The sequence below is a fragment of the Brachycentrus maculatus genome, unplaced genomic scaffold (genome assembly GCF_059751285.1).
Source record: "Brachycentrus maculatus isolate JH-2025_06_01 unplaced genomic scaffold, ASM5975128v1 h1tg000253l, whole genome shotgun sequence".
NCBI classification, from domain to species: domain Eukaryota; kingdom Metazoa; phylum Arthropoda; class Insecta; order Trichoptera; family Brachycentridae; genus Brachycentrus; species Brachycentrus maculatus.
Window position 1 is genome coordinate 550,644 of NW_028281004.1, and position 20,342 is coordinate 570,985.

The 20,342-nt window shown below is 35.0% G+C and overlaps 2 protein-coding genes across 2 annotated transcripts; one reads left to right on the forward strand and one right to left on the reverse strand.

Annotated features, from left to right (window-relative positions):
- Window positions 1-3,314: 3,314 nt before the first annotated feature.
- Window positions 3,315-6,694, reverse strand: Arp8 (Actin-related protein 8). Its single transcript, XM_088265591.1, has one exon. The coding sequence runs from the start codon at window positions 6,498-6,500 to the stop codon at window positions 4,794-4,796; it is 1,707 nt and encodes a 568-aa protein (XP_088121717.1). The 5' UTR covers window positions 6,501-6,694; the 3' UTR covers window positions 3,315-4,793.
- Window positions 6,695-7,156: 462 nt separating this feature from the next.
- Window positions 7,157-13,720, forward strand: Syx16 (syntaxin 16). Its single transcript, XM_088265595.1, has 4 exons — window positions 7,157-7,366; window positions 8,820-8,986; window positions 10,169-10,344; window positions 12,453-13,720. Exons 1-4 carry the CDS (start codon window positions 7,286-7,288, stop codon window positions 13,130-13,132), a joined length of 1,104 nt encoding a protein of 367 aa, XP_088121721.1. The 5' UTR covers window positions 7,157-7,285; the 3' UTR covers window positions 13,133-13,720.
- Window positions 13,721-20,342: the final 6,622 nt, after the last annotated feature.

Here is a 20,342-nt window from a genome sequence, read left to right on the forward strand (position 1 = left end):
TTATTATTTTAAAAGTATTTTTTTTTAGATTGAGTGCCAACATTTTAAAGATATGCCATGCACATCATATTCAATAACAATATATCGTCAATTTGAAATGTCCCAAACGTTAGACTATACGCTAGGTTACTAAACTAAACAAAAACAAATTCAACGAAAACAATTGATTTTTATAATATTATTTTTTTGACATCTCATCAAAGATGAAGAAGAATATGGAAGTCTGGGCATTTACGGGGCTGACGACCGTCATAGGCTGGTTTAAGTGATCACTTTACACACGTGTAACATTCACCAATTCTACCCATTATTGACAACCACACTACTCAAATTCTTGGAAGTTCTATATATATGAACCAATTTAGAAACCTTGCTCTTGAATCACTAGAACTTCACTAGAGACATCTATTGGTGAGATGTAAAGAAGCTTTTTACTAAGCAGAAACTCTTATATTAGTATGTGAGGTCCGAATCCTGGATTATAATCACACACATGAGAAACGCCAGAAAACACCATTTTCATTTTTATTATTGAAGCTTATAATTAAATGCCCAGACTTCCATATTCTTCTTCATCTTTGATGAGATGTCAAAAAATAATATGAAAATAACTCCTGTAACCGGGGATAATCCAGATTTTGTGAACAAGTATTTGGACACGCTCAAAATGTTGATTTTTTTAATAAACCTTGCAGTATTTTTATGTGAATATTTAAAACAATATAGTAAATAAAAAGCATTTTCTCCATAATAAAAAAATTGAGGTTGTTCAAGTCAATTTTTGAGACCTTGTCAACTTTTACAACGACAAGCGAATGAAAAGTATGAAATGAAAAGACTGATTACTGTAAACTTTTATATGAAATATACATTTTGAAGATGTATTTTATAATATTGCATACTGTTATGTATAGATAGGGATAGATTTACAAAAGGTGTAATGAAGAACATGGCGTAATAGAAGTAATTCACATAAATATGTATTATATTACCATACCACAAAGATAACAATGCTTTTAATATTACAAAATATAAATATATGACTAAGTATTAATTATTTTTAGAATCTTTATGTATTTATAATGGATAAATATTAACCTTTTAACAGCGTTAACTTTGTTCCTAACAATATAAACAAATTAGATCGTAACATAAATAAATCAAAGCACGCATCGTGTGTCACTCTTACCCACTGGCGATGCATAGCGTCGAGAGTGAGACAGATATAGGGCATGATTATGGCGCGGACTAATTACCGACCGCAAGAAAATTCAGGGATCTGTTCTTTCATTTATCCTTGTGATGTTACAAATTATTAGTCAGATATTTCAACAGATGTCATAAGGCCAAGGATAGACGTATTATTTGATCCAAAGTTCCACACCATAAAAAAATTCCTCTAAGTTGAACTGAGGTTTGAAACTTGGAGCAATGTAAAAACACAAACGCTAATATCAGCCGCGTATGGGGCATGTTTTGTTAAAACACATATGGTTATGCGAGCCGCGTGGATCCGGTTAACACACAGTGACTGCTGTGAAGAGAGAAAAATTAGTTTAGTTTCAAATTTTGCAATTTTAAAATATTTGGTACTAAAAATGACAATATAATTATGTTTCCAACTACATAGTATTATAAAATAATTATAAATAATTTGTACCGAAGTTTTGAATTAGTACGATGTTCTTTGTTACACCCTATATGCTGTATAAAACATACTTGGTATATTTAAGGCCACAATACATAATGCTCAAAGAGCGTTAGCTCAAATAAAAACAAAACTTTTTTATATTTTTTTGTAATTTTCATGTATAAACATATTTGTATAATTTTTTTAATAATAAAGATTTTGATACATAAATACTGTTTTTATTATTATTAATGTTTTGCCTCCGTAGTGTATTGGTTTACTTGTTTAGTTGCCAGCAAAAGGTCCTGGATTCGAGTGCCAATTGAGACAACCATTTTTCTTATATGTACATGTATTCCGCATACAAGTAGGTATAAGAGATCTTGCTTTCATGTAATTGATGAGCAAGATAACAGTGCATCAGTGGAATACAGTGCCTTATGAAGTTGGGTATGGATAATTATAATTATAAGAATAAAGAATATATTAATAAATTTTAAATAAATGTAGGACAAAGATCGAAGAGAAAATCAGGTACATAATTAAGTATTTTTTTAAAAATGTTTTCATTGTATATTACAATTGAGGATTTTCACAAAATATTCAAAGTGCTAATGCACTCAATATTTTATTTCTACAAATTAACCTGAAAATAAAGTACGATTTTTAACAAAGCAAATGAACATATACACAAAATGATGGTATCACAAAACATAAGTTTTTTTGATGCTTAGATGCTTGCTTACCATCACGCCGCTTCCCCGCAGGGGTAGGCAGAGAGAATAGAGCGCCACACCACTCTGTCTTTGCAAACATTCTTCGCCTCTTCCATGTTCATGCATCTCCTCATACATACCCTCCGATTGTTACGACTCCTAACCTGACCACTTTCAAGTATTTGGCATACCTGATGCCATGTTTTTCTCGGTCTTCCTCTGCTCTTTTTCTACTTACATACATTCGCCTCATAAATTTGTTTTACCTTTCTTTCTTCACTCATTCGTTCTACATGTCCAAACCATCTCAACACACCAACTCACATTTAAGTTTTTTTTGTGGCAATAATTTCATATTTTGTATTTTTAATTGATAATACAGAAGTATATCTAGTTTTTTACCGACATTTCTTGGTGGAACTACATTTTATTTAAGAATAAAACAACCAAATAGCTTTTTCACATCAATTTTATTTGACAGCAACTGGGTTTCGTCTTTTACCAAAATCATCAGACTGAAGAGAGACCAGACAAAGATTGGTTCATTATCTAACAATATTCAAACTTAAAATTGAAATGTTACTTTGTTTTATAATCACTATAAATATCTTATTAATTAATTAATTTTCAGTCTTGATAAAGAAGCGGTTAGCTTTGAAACCGGTAGACATTATTCAATTAAATTCAAACCCTTATCCACACCCCAATGGTGCATAGGGCACTGCATTATATAAACACAGTGTTATCTTGATCGTTAACACATGAAGGAAAGGTGATCAGCCCTCCGCTTAAGGTACCAGTCCAGGGTAATATTGAGTAAATATTAGAGTGAAAAAAATCACTTATATTTATTTGACCCCCCCTGGGAATCGAACCCGGGACCTCCAGAATGGTAGCCGAGCATGCTGACCATTACACTACGGAGGCGGACAAAAATATATGTATGTACTACTGTACAAATGTAATGGTTCATATAACTGAGAACGAGCTTTTGTTATATATTTTTTTACCTTACCTATGAAAAACACAATGTTTTACAAGTTTGTATGCCAAAGAATGGTATTCACTGTCTAATTTAAAACAAGTTTTGATTACAACATTTTGAGTGTGTCCAAATACTTGTTCACAAAATCTGAATTATCTCCAATTATTATCATATTAAAAAATAATAGTTTTGATTACAAATTAAAAGCTTTTTTAATTTAACCTAAATAATTCTAGCAAATATTATTTTTAAATTATGTACATACGTAGTATGTGTACTATTCAAATATAATATTCTAATACTGGTAAAAAGATAAGTCAGTAAAATCAAAATTTTTAGATACTATTCTTTCTTATTTTTATGTTTAAAAAAAGGGTTTATTTCTGAATTTTTTTTTTAATTTATTTATAGATTTGGCGTTTAATTTGTAGAACTCCATTGTAATTTATGTATCAATTTTAAATCAAACACAGATTTTTTGAGTCTACTAAGTTGTATTTTATTAACAAAAACACACAAAAATTAATATTGTGACAATTGTTTCGCCTTGTTAGGGCATTATCAAACGAAAGTTTTTTTCAGTATCTAAAATAATATTTGTCCGCCTCCGTAGTGTAATGGTCAGCACTCTCGGCTACCGTTCTGGAGGTCCCGGGTTCGATTCCCAAGGGGGGTTAAATAAATATAAGTGATTTTTTTCACTGTAATATTTATTCAATATTACCCTGGACTGGTACCTGAAGCGGAGGGCTGATCACCTTTCCTTCATATGTAAACGATCAAGATAACACTGCATTGATATGACGCAGTGCCCTATGCACCATTGGGGTGCGGATAAGGGTTTTATTTATTTATTAAAATAATATTTTCTTAGAATGATATATGCAGAAATATCAGAAATTGATATATTGACTTTTGTTGATCTAAATCTTCATCTTCTTCTGTAGCCTTCTGTCCTCCACTGCTAGAAATAGGCCTCTTCCATATCCTTTCATTTCCTTCAGTCAGTTGCCGATTGCATTCAGTTTCTACCCCCCACAGCGGGTATATCGTTGTACCATCTTTTTTGGGATCTTCCAACGCCTCTTTTATTCTCTTAATTAATTAATTAAAGTCAATATAAATACTGTCTATAAATTAAAATTTAAGTATATATTTTATTACCGTAGAACGGGGCTACTTGAACTTTGATGTGTTACTTGAGCCCAGTACAAAAATATTTAAATCTGTATTTCGACTGCAATAATGAACGTATAAGTGTCACCTGTCAGGGAAACAATGAATTATGTCAATACATTCATTATTGTAGATCAAATATAGATCTAAATATTTTTTTTGTACTGGGCTCAAGTAACACATCAAAGTTCAAGTAGCCCCGTTCTATGGTACACACTATAAATTCATATCGCTGCTTGATTTACACATACAGTAGAATAATTAATCTCCTATTTTAAAGACAGCTTTACCATATAAAAGGGGCTCTTTCCCTTAGAATCTTAACTCCGTGCATGTTCTTCCATTCCGATTGCTTAATCCACAGTTCGTTGGAAGACTCGAGGCAGGACATTATGGCGCCTCCTTTCCACGCCGTCGCCGCGGGATCCGTGTCCTTCGGACACACAACATTGTCTATCTGGTCCGATCTATACAAATACGGAATTTGCAACGCGAGCTTGTTCTGCAGCCATTTGGCTAGACCTTGGATTTTTATCCCGCCGCCAACTATCAAAACGCTTCCGTACATTTTCCTCTTTAACTCTTCGTTCGGGCAGCGGTCGATGCATTTCAGGACTGCGGCATCGAGCCCGAGTATTTGTTCCGGCGCGAGATTCAAGCCTTCCGCTCCCGGGACTTCCAGAGCGTCGACGACGATATCTTCATCGTTGTTTCCGGATTGCTGGATTTCAATGTTTCCGTCGTATCCTCCGACTACGTCTACCGCGCCTCCAACACCGCCTTCGACATTCTCTTTTTTCCTTCCCGTTTCTCTCAAATATTCCGCGTCGAAAGGGTCCTCCGGATCGCTCTGTTGAGCTGTCTGCGTCCTGGTGTTCTTGACGCCAGTAATAGACAATAGGTCCGTGTTGAACATAGCGAGAGGTGAAATTATGCACTCATCTCCGACTTGCAGAGTGTATTTCTTCACTTCGGTCCCGGGTTTGTGAACTGTAAAAAACTTCTCTTGCGGTCCACAGATGTCTAAATTGATGTGGCAAAAATCTTGGAATAACATTCTCATGAGCATCGCATCGTGCGGAACTTGCTCGCTCCAAGTCGTGTAAGGGAAAGCGCTCTTTTGCAGAAGCCAGGATAAAGTTTGGCAAACATCTCCGGCGCCGTAGTCCATTCTGAGCCTAGTCGTCTTGTGGGAGATCCCATCTTCGACGCAGGAAACTGACGTTTTCTGATCGCCAACGTCCACCACGCAAGCGTAACCCAGTCCCGCGCCAAACGTAGCGGCGACGCTTTCTTGGACTAAAAAGCAGTTACCGAAACCTAGTTCGTTTAATATCACGGACACCAAATGCTTCAAATGTCCTCTCTTGTAGATATCGGGTATAAGAAGTACGCATCTGTATTTTTCCAGATCAGAAATAAGTATTCCGAGTTTGGATTGGATCATCCACTTCCAGATAGCGACTAAATCTGTAAGAACCGACGTCAGCGACCCTGAAACGTTCGAATGAATGTTCAAATCTCCTCTTTTGTAAGGGAAATGCACATTAAAGTAGCCTTCGGGGTTCAGATTGAGGACTTGGTCGCCTATCACAGTGTCGCTGTTGAATTTGAGCCACTCCGGAGTTACTTCCTCGATGGCTTCCGGAGCAGATCGCCTGTTGAAGGCGGCAATTTGTTGCGGCGGGGTCGCGTAGCGCCTCGCGCCGTTCGACTGCATGCAGCTTTGCAAGGAATGAGATATCTGCAGGCGACATTCCTCCATTTCCTCCACCAAATCCTTCGTCTTCTGCACCGATGGCGGGATGAACGGGTCCTTGTAAACCGCTCCGCCCGGTTTTCGCCTTCTGGCGATGCAGTGCAGAGACTTCACCGGGATGAGGTCGGAAGCTCGACCCATCCTAATGTACAGGGATCCGGGGTGTATCACGATTATATTGTGCGTGGGAAACTGTTGGAACATCTCGGGGTCCGGTTCTTGGTACACCGGCATTTTGAGGTTAGAATAAACGCTTACGGGTTAATACTCAGACGTCATATCAACACGATCGGACTATTGCTACAAGAAAAATCGAATAACGTAATTCCTGTTCTATTTTAATACAAATAATATAAACTATTCGATTATTTACTTCAGCGACCTAGGATTCTTATTTGACAGATGATTTTATTTTTTTCAGTTGGCAATGTTAATTACTTGATTGTAAGGATGTTATGATACATCGATATTTTCAAAATATTGTTTTTCAAATCGTTTATTATCTCCAAAAAAAGCATCAAGCAACTCTTTGATTTAGTGCAGTTAGTTGCTTTAAACTAAACTTTAAACTTTTATTATGAATGTGAATCTAAACTGTCGAGTCGATAAATGATGGATTCAAATAAAGTAAACTGAACAGAAATGACCTGAACCACGTAAAATATTACCATGAATGTTCTCTTATATTGAATTAAGAAATGATAAACGGTTGGCATGATGCTGAGTAAACCATTGGTAGTTGCCCCAAAAAAATCTATATTAATTTTTTTTTAATCGATATTATTACAGCCCTATCGGAAAAAAATCAGTATCTACTTATTTTTGCTTCTCGCATAGCTTGCACCAAAACGCACTTTTTTGACATTTCACAGATATTACAAAATAATTCCGACAGATGCCGCACTGCGAAACGTCAAATTGTGTTGTGTCGTGGATTGTATCGCGAAGAATATTCGTTAATAATAATTGTTTAAAAATTCGTTTATTTGTGATGAACAAAGTTTAATGAAAGTTTCAAAATGTGCACTCGAAGTTTAACGGACGTTTTTATTTTGATGCGCAATAATGCCGTCCAAAGTAGACATATTTACGCGGAGCAGGTAAACAGTTAACAAAAACATTAAAAAAACTAATAAATGATACGGTAAAACTATTTGTAAAGGGAGTTAAATCAACATTTATTGTTATTTGTTTCATACAAAACTAAATTTGTATTATTTTATTATTGCATCTGTTGTAATATTTCGATGTATTATGTGTCGAAAGTTACCATATTTTGTGCAAATCACCCACTCATTTCGAGTGTCCTTTATCTTTTTAGTGAATAAAATGGATGATTATGTATTTAGGACTATAAAAAAGTAAACAGAATTATTATTTCCCTACCAGTATTCTGAAATACAGTTTTTTTAAGGTTAATTTCTTTACAATAAATAAAATGCCATTTTAACACTTAATTTAAAAAGTTATTCTGACAAGCAAGCGGTTTTCATCGTAGCCGATATTGTTGGACTGTCCTTTCACTATTTTACTTTGTAGTGTAGTGGATAGTGTGTTCGCTCTATAGCAGTACCTACCCAGGCGTTGCTGTGTTCTGTCTGCTTGAATAAAAAAAAAAAAATTGCTGCGACTAAGTCTGCTTGAATAAAACACCACACATTTATTTTTGTTTCCAGTACGTAGGGTAGAAAAACCGACAAATCAGAGTTTGGTCTTTTACGCTCGGCAGCGAAAAACTGACTAGTCGGTTTTTGTTAGTTTATATAATAAAAATCAAAATAATCAAATGATTGGTACAGAAATTATGAATGTATTTAACAAATGCGTGCATTTTTTGCTATTAGTACAAATGTGCTTGGTTTTTAAGGTAATTCTTTAACTCTTACCACTCTATAGGCCAGACATTCTGGCCCGTATGATTCTAGTAGGCAGCTCTGTGGGCCACAATGTCTGGCCCGGCGCAGGTATAACTTTAATTACTGATTTCTCTATCACCCAAGTATATTCTACCAAAAAATATTTCAGATAAATACAGTTAATCTTAATTAATATGGTCATTCGAATTGCCAGACAGTGTTCCAAAATTAGGGAACCAAAATATTTATTTTAATGGTAGAAAAACGTCGCATTTTTTTGATCAGAGTAGCTGATCAGTTATGAGAAAAAATGATCAGAGTGGAAAGGGTTAAAAAATTTGTTAAAGTGTGAACACAATTCGGATGTGTATTTTTTACGCCTGCAGACTGCTGGCGACGGGATTTGATAATTTTATACATATAGTCAAGACCTTAACAAAGAGATTGGTATATAATATTCATATGAAAAATATTTGGATAATTCTTTTTTTTCTGCCTTCTTTGGCAATGTGGCAACCCACACATCTACCTTCCGCTTTCATCTTGCTTCCCTTCTGATAAATTAAAGTGGTATTCAACTAGAAACCATAGCAATATCAGCGCCACCTGTGAAACGTAACGGGAATACACAATATTAACACATTATTATCGGGCAGTTTTTTCATCAACCCTGACTTATTTATTGCCCCCATTCCAGACAATGACTGACCATGTCCGCCTGTTGTACGACGAGAGTGGATCTTCGGCCCGCCTGCGCGGGCGGAGCGTGGACCTGGAGTCCGGGCGCGGGCGGGGCTCCGGCCCCGGGATGCTGCCCCCCCAGTGGGCCGACTCCCTCGAGGAGGCGCAGTACGTCATGACCAGGTGAGCTTCTTTACTATTCTGCGCTCTTCTCTCATTCAATTCCTTGTAGCAATCCAAATGATAGTAAGTATGATGATAAATATAAGTGATTTTTTCAATCTAATATTTATTTAATATTACCCTGGATTGGTACCTGAAGCAGAGAGCTGATTACCTTTCCTTGATGGCATGGAGCTATTATTACTATTTTTTCTAGGAATACGATCATAATTTTCTGAAGATCAGTTTTAAAAGTAGTTAAAAATTCTCTCAGTTTAAACGTAATAAATCATAAAAAATCAAACCCTTATCCACACCCCAATGGCGCAAAGGGCACCGCATGATATAAACACAGTGTTACTTGATTATTAACACATGAAGGGAAAGTGATCAGCCCTCTGCTTCAGGTACCAGTCCACGGTAATATTGAATAAATATTAGAGTGAAAAAAATCACTTATATTTATTTGACCCTCCCTGGGAATCAAACTCGGGACCTCCAGTACGGTAGCCGAGCGTACCGACCATTACACTACGGAGGCGGACAAACTTTGTTTTAAGTAAAATAAAAATAAAAAAAAAAACAGCTGTCAACCTGTTAGTAGTTCTCGATTGAACTATGGGATGCGACTTAATAATAAAAACTGAAAAATATTGTTATTTGATGCCTTTTTTTTTAAGTCACGGGATCTTGCATCCCTTATGCCACTGCGACCATATTAGGTCTACTGTTACCTCCCTCTGTATCACAGCTCACTGCCAAGACCTACGTGAGTCATGTTACTTACGACCTGTCTTGGTGGTAGGAGCTTCACCTTCTCGGAGTCCAGTAGAGGTCCTCCAAGGATGTGCCTTCGTTATGAGCGAGTGCGTCACAATTGTAGAAAATGTGGATTGGCATTTCCTTATCCTCCATACAACATCTGCATACTGGGGAGTCATGAAGTGAGATTTTTGTCATGTGTTTCCTCAGTCTGCAGTATCCTGGTTAGGATCCTTATTTGTTTTTTGCTAACCTTTAGAGCTTCTGTGGTGAATTTCCGCGATGCCTTGCAATATTTGATGCCTTGCAATAATGCTTTATTTAATTATCAAAATTTAAAATAAAACCTGCTTTTTTCCAAATAAAATCTTCATTAAAACTTATCAGTCAAAGGGTCAATTTGTAAAAATAAATTTGATCATCATTTGATTTGTTTTCCAGGCTACGGACCAAGATATCGGAGCTGAAGGAAGTGTACCGCCGCCACGTGCAGCGCCCGACCCTGGACGACAGCTGCAGCGAGGAGGTGGCCGCGGGCCGCCTCACCTCCGAGATCTCCCGCCACTTCACCACGGCCCACCGCCTGGTGCAGATAATCAAGGGCCAATGCAGACAAGGTTACTTAATGCTTACTCTAACAATATCTAATTTTATTTATAGATTTGGCGTTTAATTTGTAGAACTCCATTTTAATTTATATATTAAATGTTTTGTCCGCCTCTGTAGTGTAATGGTCAGCACGCTCGGCTACCGTTCTGTATGTCCCGGGTTGGATTCCCAAGGGGGGTAAATTAAATATAAGTGATTTTTTCATTGTTATATTTATTCAATATTACCCTGGACGGGTACCTGAAGCGGAGGGCTGATCACCTTTCCTTCACGCTTAAACGATCAAGATAACACTGCGTTAAATGACGCAGTGCCCTATGCACCATTGGGGTGCGGGTAAGGGTTTTATTTATTATTATACTAAATGTTAAAATCAAACACTGATTTTTTAATGTGTTTTTTAACCCTTTCCACTCTGACCATTTTGTCTCATAACTGATCAGCTACTCTGATCGAAAAATGCGACGTTTTTCTACCATCAAAATAAATATTTTGGTTCCCTAATTTTGGGATACTGTCTGGCAATTCGTATGACCTTGTTAATTATGATTAACTGTATTTATCTGAAATATTTTTTGGTAGAATATACCTGGGTGATTATTTTGACCCTCTTGGGAATCGAACCCGGGACCTCCAGCATGGTAGCCAGCGCGCTAACCACTACACTATGGAGGCGGACAATATATTACAATTTACAATATATTTAATGTTATATTACAATTTGTCATAAATATCAATGACAATTCACAACGTTGTTCTAATACAGTAAAGGAGTCACCTTTTAACCGAGAGACTTCACCTTTTAAAGAGTGGTGAATTCTTTTTAAAAATAATTTGAACGACAAATACATAATATGCCATATTGTTTTCTATATTAAAAAAAATTTATATAGAAAATTTTCTAAATCACGTATAATTTTCTATATTGTTATGTAACTCTGAACGATTTGTCTTTACCACATATCGCTCATCTAGTGCAACAAAGGCGTAATTACACTAGAAATATTACAGGAGATTCAGAAAATTGTAGCAATAGAATTGATGCTATTTTACTCAATTGTACAATGACACTCGCGCCATCTCGCAGCATTTCACCACAACATCAATTCTATCCATGTTTCTCCCGATTTCCCATAGTCTTTCCGCACAATTTGACATATTTAACTTATTTTTAAAAAAAAGTGTAATTACGTCATTGTTCCACCAAATGAGCGATATGGGTAAAGAAAAATGGGCCTTTTGCAGATTTGCCCATACCACATACGGGCAAAAATGGGCCTTTGCAGATTTGCCCATACCACATACGGGCAAAAATGGGCCTTTGCGGATTTGTCTGTACCACATATCGGTCACTCCTTTCAACAACGTCATATATCAAAAATTGACAATTTTCAGTTGTGCATGTTTTTGAAATACCTAGAAAATGTACTATATCCCAGCAAAAGTGGCATATTTTTAACTTAATATTTACCCGCTACAGGGCGGAAAAAGTTGTTTTTGCATTTTGCAGAAAAGGTATTGTTTAATTATTTTTTTTAAATATCCTTAATATTTTTCAAATGGACAAAAAACCTTCAGGCTTTACCTAAAAAGATCTGTTGCACAGTAAAAAGTTCAATAAGTGGCTTGATATTTGTTTTAATCCATTGTGTTATATTTTTAAACTTTAAAAATGCTCTCCTGAAAAATCAAGAAAAGATATTGTTTAATTATTTTATGAAATATACTAAATATTTTTCAAATAGAGAAAAAAGCTTTAGGTTTTACCTAGAAAAATATCGGCTGCCCAAACTTTAAACACAGTAAGGGACATTTTTTAGTAGTGCATTTTTTGACTAAGTACATACTTAGTCCAAAAATGCAAAAAAAACGTACTAGAACAAAATGTCCCTTACTGTGTTTTGAGTTTGGACAGCCGATACGTTGCACAGTAAAAAGTTCAATAAGTGGCCTGTTTTTTATTTTTACTACATTTTATTATATTCTTAAACTTAAAAAACGATCTCCTGAAAAATCAAGTTTTTTTGATGTATGACGTTGTGGAAAGGAGTGAGCGATATAGGCAAAAAAAGAAGGGCCTTTGCGATTCTAATTAGATTACTGAATATTTTTACAGGTTCATCCTTGGAGCAGCGACTGACCTTCAATGTCCTGTCCTCTTTAGTGACCACACTACAAGAACTCAGCTTGACCTTCCGCTCCGCGCAGAGCCAGTATCTCAAATCCATAACCTCCCGGGAAGAGAGATCCAACGCGTTTTTTGAAATACCCAACTTCGACGATATCAACATCGAAGATGGACCCAACTTCCTGGATATGACGAGCGCAACGTTACACAAACCGAGCTCAAATACGCACGGAGAGGGGTCGTCCAATCACCTTGCCAAAAATAGTAGAAATTCCAGCGTATTCTTCGAACCCGAAGACCAAGATATAGACGAAGCCTTTCAAAAACCGGCAAATTCGCGAATGTCCCAGCAGCAGATGCTGCTTTACGAAGAAGATAACACCAAATTAGCTCTCCACCGAGAGCAAGAAGTCAACAAAATCGTGCGGTCTATTGTGGACTTGAACGATATATTCAAAGACTTGTCTCAGATGGTCCAGGATCAGGGGACTGTGCTGGACCGAATCGACTACAATATCGAGCAGACCCAAGTGAGCGTCTTCGAAGGTTATAAGCAACTACAAAAGGCGGACGCCTACCACAGAAAAAATAGAAAGATGCACTGTATTTTTATACTGGGGTCTACAATTATAGTCTTGCTGATTCTGCTTGTGATTGTGAAGTCTTAAGGTTGATAGATAATAGCTAGGAACCTAATTGTCCGTACTGTTTCTCTGAATTGCTTTTTTTGAATCTGAGGAAACGATATACTAGAACACTTAACCAAAGACGTTTCTCAAATAATGTATCGATCACACGATGCAAAAGAACCTTAAACCTAGAAATTATCTGGAGGTGATGTCTTTCACTCATATTCAACTCCCAACTAGCCTCTTCCATATTCCAACCAGCCTCTATTCCATACACTGAAGTTTGTTTTGGGTGATTTGAAAAACCAAATATCTTTATTTTCAATTTAATTTTTACTTGACAAATACCACTATTTTAAGGAATATTTTGGATTTACCAAGTAAAACTTAAATTAAAAATGGATAGATATAAGTGATTGCCGAATCAATGAATGAAGTGAATGAGTGTCGGGTTGTGGTCCCGTGGTTAGTGTCGCGGACTCTTTAAGTCAGAGTTTCTCGGTTCGAACCCACTCTACCACAATTTGATACCTATTTCTAATAATGAGCCGCCTAGGCTCACAGAAATAGGCTGGTTTTTGCCCAGACTTCCATATTCTTCTTCATCTTTGATGAGATGTTAAAAAATAATATCACAGAAATAGTATGAAATTGAAATATTTGTGTAAATAATAAAAACAAAAATATTTCTCTTTTTAAAAAAAAATTATGATGTCTGAAGGATGTAGATGTGTTCTTTTGCATTGCGTGATCGATGTGTATGCAGTAAATCTTCTACATGTGAAACTTTGGCTTGCCAATATATTAATACTTATCGACAATTAGTAAATTCATTAATTATTATTAATGAATTTACTAATTGTTGGCATGAATCCATATTGGACCAGTTTAATTTTGGTGACAGCGTCGGAGCTCTAAATGGACGGGAACAAGCCAAAATACTACTCCGGTGTGTGAAATTCTCGCAAATATAACACTGGTTTGTTAATCTTGATATCCACTATATTGTGAACATGTAGGGTTCCACGTATCTGGAACATTTCCAGCGGAGATTTTGTGTTTCAGCAACTGAAAAAGGCGGCCGCCGCAGTAATGTTCACTGTCAAAATAAATCAAATTGGATCATTGCCTGGCCGTTGCATGTGAATGTATCCACTGGTAGCACTTTTGGAGCCTTACCTGGCTTGAGATCCTCGCAAATATAACTCTGGGATGAGAATCAAAGCAGTCAATATAGAATGTTTTTATAATTATAATGTAACTTTGTTTTAAAATCACTATAAATATTTTATTATAACTTAATTATAATGTCTACCAGTTTCGAAGCTAACCGCTTCTTTATCAAGACTGATTAATCAGTTAGCTTTAAGCGGTAGCTTTGAAACTGGCAGACATTATAATTAAGTTAAAATGAAATATTTATAGTGATTTTAAAACAGTTACATTTTAATTATAAAATGGAAAATCACAAAGTTAGTGCTTCCAATATAAATTAAATATAGAATGTTTTTATTTTAAATCTCGGGTGCAAAGTAAGATTGGTTTTCTGGACCCATGATTGTGGGAATATTTCTAAATCATTTCAGTGTTTGGTAAGCGAATTTGCTCTTATTCTGATCTTCATCCATACGTAGTGGTGCACAGAGCACTAAGGGTCAGTAGTTTTTTAACCAGTTCCCAGTTTAAGAGTTTGTATTGCATTGATGAACCCGAGTGCTGCTCGGGCAAATCGTATTCCAACTTGATGGTATTGATTTGCCCGTGTCAAATATATTTACGTATTTGTTTTTAATGACTAACCCGAGCAGTTTTTTCACCAAAATTCAGCTGTTAAGTGGTTAAACCAGGGGTTCCCAAATTGTGCGCCGCGAGGCCCTGGTGCGCCGTAGAAAGTAAAGAGGGGCGCCGTGAGTCGATCCTCTATCATTATCCGAAACCACAAATATTCTCGGGAACCTATAAAGCAACAATTTCTATTTTGAGTGCTTGCGTCTTTCTACCCAACTACTATTATTGTAGGTACCTATTTCTTTCGACTATAATATTTATATATATATATATATATATATATATATATATATATATATATATATATATTTATTTATATATATAGTCACTATATCTATTCCAAATAGCTTACTAAAGTGGGGCGCCGTGACAAAATACTAAACTTGTAAGTGCGCCGTGGGCTGAAAAAGATTGGAAACCCCTGGGTTAAACCCCAAGATTTTTTATCTTGATAAATTTAAGAGCTGGAACTATCTGGATTTGCGAGTAAGCCCTTGGGATGTGCCTTGTTTGTATGTAGAGGATTTACTGTACGTACATAATACCTATTATATTTAATAATTCTTGTTTGTTTTGTAGCATTTATACTATTATATCATAAAATGAATCTAATGTACAGAAGATATTATCATCAAAAATAAACTTACTTTACTTAGTACTTTAATTATAATTAAGTTTTATCGCTTTCTGATGAAGCCAATGTCTTTTTCGTTGGCAATTAACAACTGTATTTAACACGTTGACTGCCAACTACGAGATAACTCTAGGATTGCGTTCTTCGCTAGGACGCCGACTAGGAGTTACCTTCTACTGTGTTTACTTGCCATATTCCTGCAGCTACAATCTAATTCCTAGTTTATCAGTGCTAATATGGATAGATGGCCTCTGGGAAGAGAACAAAAAATCAACACTGGCTCACATTGACAAAAAATTTATTAATAAATGAACAGAAAATGTAATTATAATATATTATTAGATTAAAACCAATATTTTTAGCTTTTCCACTTTATTTTTATTTGACCAGCGACCGGGTTTCGTCGTTACCGACATCATTAGACTGGTGGGAGGCTATACAAATTGTTATGTTATATATAAAACAAGGCAGGAGTTGATAACCATGATTTGATATAATTTTATTGATAAATTAATTTCAATAATCAATAAAATTATATCAAATCATGGTTATCAACTCCTGCCTTGTTTTATATATATCACATAACAATTTGTATAGCCTCCCACCAGTCTGATGATGTCGGTAATGACGAAACCCGGTCGCTGGTCAAATAAAAATAAAGTGGAAAAGCTAAAAATATTGGTTTTAATCTAATAATATATTAAAAATGCAATTCCATCACGAAGTGTCAGTGGATAATATAAATATATTAAATGTAATTATGTACTATAATTAGAGTTTTTAATAATCAATATGATTAAATGAATTGGCTTTTTAGACCGGAATTCTGAAAATTTCTGTGGCAGTCAATGTGTTAATAGAACTGCCGGGATATGGTGTAACAAAATGCTTATAACTGAAAAGTAACTACCGTCTCAATATTGTGTTTACTTTTAATACAATAATTAAAATATAAAAGGCTTCAGTACTCTATATGCAAAACACTTTTATAATGTAATTAAAATGTAACTTTGTTTTAAAATCACTGTGATTTATAGTGACTTAAAAACAAAGTTACATTTTAATTATAAAATGGAAAATCACAAAGTTAGTGCTTCAAATATAAATTATACTTTTATAATGACTTGAACGGTAATGGGTGCTTGGCGGTTCTATGTTAACGCATTGTTTGCGGGAAACGCTTAAAAGCGTCTTTTACATACTGTTGGTAGAGTGCGGGAGACGCTTATAAGCGTTCTATTTGCTTACTCTTGGTAGAGCGCGAGAAATGCCGAAAAATATTGTAAAGATGGGGATTGGGTTTGCGGTTGCTTGTGATCAGTATACTGAGGGTCGGGCGGCAGACTGGCAGAGTATAATTAGGTTTTTCATGTTTTTTTAAAAAACTGCCCGACAACAATGTGTACACTGTTTTAGTACTAAGACTCTTTCATATATTGCTCACTCCTTTTAACGTCATATATCAAAAAACTTGATTTTTCAGGAGATCGTTTTTAAAGTTGAATATAAAATGTATTAAAAATAAATTTCAAGCCACTTATTGAACTTTTTACTGTGCAACTGATATTTTTAGGTAAAACCTGAATGTTTTTTCTCCATTTGAAAAATATTTAGTATATTTAAAAAAATTATAAAACAATACCTTTTCTTCAAAATGCAAAAACAACACTATCTGCCCTGTAGCGGGTAAATATTAAGTTAAAAATATGCCGCTTTTGCTGGGATAAAGTACATTTTCTGGGCATTCCAAAAACACGAACAACTGAAAATTGTCAATTTTTTATATATGACGTTGTTGAAAGGAGTAAGCGATATATGATTCATTTTTGTTGAGTCGGTTTTGCAAGTCAGCACCTCTATTCATTTATTGAATGAAAATGATTGCATTATATTGTGAAATTCATTTATTTTATTATATATATTTCTTCATGATCTAGTCAAAAACCTTTATAGTATTTTTAAAATATTGCTTTGTTACTAAATTCAAGGAAATGAGTGATGTAATTTTTGTTGTTTATTATTTATAATGCTTGTGTATATCTTTTATTATGATTAATTAAAAATGTGACATGTATATATTGTATTTTGTAACAAACATTCCTAGATATACAAAATTATATATCTTTGTGTTTTTCAATTCTTCACCTATTTCTTTATTTATATTTCATCATATTGGAGTGTGAATGATGAAATATTATTTGCAACATTTTGAGTGTGTCCAAATACTTGTTCACAAAATCTGGATTATCTCCAACTACAGGAGTTATTTTCATATTATTTTTTGACATCTCATCAAAGATGAAGAAGAATATATAATCTAGTTTATAATCCAGATTTTGTGAACAAGTATTTGGACACACTCAAAATGTTGTAAATAAATTGTCTGGTCAAATTATAAGCTTAAATAATAAAAATGAAAATGGTATTTTCTGGCGTTTCTCATGTGTGTGATTTTAATCCAGGATTCGGACCTCACATACTAATATAAGAGTTTCTGCTTAATAAAAAGCTTCTTTACATCTCACCAAATGATGTCTCTAGTGATTCAAGAACAAGGTTTCTAAATTGGTTCATATATACAGAACTTTTAAGAATTTGAGTAGTGTGGTTGTCAATAATGGGTAGAATTGGTGAATGTTACACGTGTGTAAAGTGATCACTTAAATCAGCCTATGATGGTCGTCACCCCCGTAAATGCCCAGACTTCCATATTCTTCTTCATCTTTGATAAGATGTTAAAAAATAATATGAAATATTATATTATTTATAAGCGTACCGTTTGCTTACTTTTGATAGAGCGTGAGTCGCCAGAAAACACTGTACAGATGGGAATTATGTTTGCAGTTACTTGTGAATAGTATAGAACCCTAATAAGTATACTAATTAGGGTCAGAGCTGATAGAAAAACCGCCGGACAACAATGTGTTACGTCAACCCTCCCTTCCTGGTGTTGTGTACCTAGTACACATTGCTTCTAATAACCATAATATCTATAAATATACTAAATACAAGGCTAAGATTTGAGGTATTTCTCCATAACATATTTACGCATTGATTTAAAAAATAATATTAATAATAATCAGAATTTATCGGGTACATCATAGGTATTTTGTGAATATCGGAAACAATTTTGCGCAAAGAGTGTGCGGGAAGCGCGACACTATATTCGCATCTCACTCATGCATACTTGCACTCTGCAAGTGTAAGTAGCTAAAATATCAATGTTCTCAGTGGACCTATGATTGTTCTGTGAGCATTGCAAGATGGTTTTTTGTTTTCAGCAAATAAATCTAAATTATTTCAATTTTTGACTTCATTTATAATTAATTAAGGGTATTATCTATGAATTAAGGGTATTATCTATGTCCGCCTCCGTAGTGTAATGGTCAGCACGCTCGGCTACCGTTCTGGAGGTCTCGGGTTCGATTCCCAAGGGGGGTAAAATAAATATAAGTGATTTTTTCACTGTCATATTTGTTCAATATTACCCTGGACTGGTACCTGAAGCGGAGGGCTGATCACCTTTCCTTCATGTGTAAATGATCAAGATAACACTGCGTTTATATGACGCAGTGCCCTATGCACCATTGGGGTGTGGATAAGGGTTTTATTATTATTATATATCTATGAATGTCCGTATTTTTCCGATTTAAAATCGCTAATTTTTTATTGTGTAGTGACTACCCAACACCGGAATGCGCGTTTTTATTTTAGCACCGTAAGGGACCTTTCCCTTACGGTGCTAAAATAAAAACGCGCCTTCTAGCTTTAGCCTTCTAAAGCAGATTAAAGCCCATATTAATTTGAAGCTTACTGCAGATCAAAACTCATTAATTTGAAGCTTACCTCAGATAAAAACTTATATGTAGTTAAAAAACACAATTCAAGTATATACAATGCAACATGGAGAAAAATAAAACACAAGGGATACTTTTAAATTCTTTATAATAAATAAAAATATATTGCAACAGAAAAAATTGACATATTCTATAAAACTATTGTACATTATCTGGGTCGGGAAAATCAATCTATAAATTCTTCGAAACAGAAAAAAAAAATTGAACATTCAAACGGAAAATGGCATTCTCTTCTTACATCTCATTGTTCTAGCCTATAAGTCTGGATGAGAGACATTATAACATAATTATAACAATTCTTTGCTAATAGTAGAATGTTCTAAGCCTATTTCTTGTTATGTTCTCCCGGAAGGGATGAATATCGTTCAATCGCTCCGGGATTCCGGCTCGTAGGTCGTGTTGGAAAGATAAACACAGTACACTCCGATTTTCCAGGATGGATGGTGAAATAAATCCCATATTTTCGGATTTCCCCGTTAATCCGGCCACATAATAAAATTAAAAGAAAGACAAATTTAAAACTGCGCTATATGCGGTTATATATACCTATTGCTTAGTAAGATGCACGTTTTGAAAGGACTAGAGCCAACTAACCTAAAAATGGATATTTTGCACAAAATTATGTTTTTCAAAGCATGATACCTCAAAGTATTGTTTAAATTAGAGATGGGTAAGATCCGATCATTTAGAAGATCTGCATCAGTGAATTTGTATCACAAGAGCTCAGTCTCTTTATTGGAGAGAACTGCGTTTTCAATTTTAAGATTGTAAGTAGAAATACTTAGATTGTAAGTAAATGAAGACTCTGAGAAGCATAACAGGCAAGAGTCTTCGAGATAGACTGAGAAATGCCAAGATCAGGGAAATATGCGAGATCGAAGATGTCGTTAGGTGGGGAAGGCAACGAAGAAGACAATGGTATGCGCATGTGAGGAGAATGGAACCATCCAGACTCCCCCACATCGCATTG

Coding starts and splice junctions, on each gene's coding strand:
- Syx16 (XM_088265595.1), top strand. CDS start 7,286: ATGTGCACTCGAAGTTTAACGGACGTTTTTATTTTGATGCGCAATAAT. Junction 8,987..10,168: donor GCGCAGTACGTCATGACCAG/GTGAGCTTCTTT, acceptor TTTGTTTTCCAG/GCTACGGACCAAGATATCGG. Junction 10,345..12,452: donor CAAGGGCCAATGCAGACAAG/GTTACTTAATGC, acceptor ATATTTTTACAG/GTTCATCCTTGGAGCAGCGA.
- Arp8 (XM_088265591.1), bottom strand. CDS start 6,500: ATGCCGGTGTACCAAGAACCGGACCCCGAGATGTTCCAACAGTTTCCC.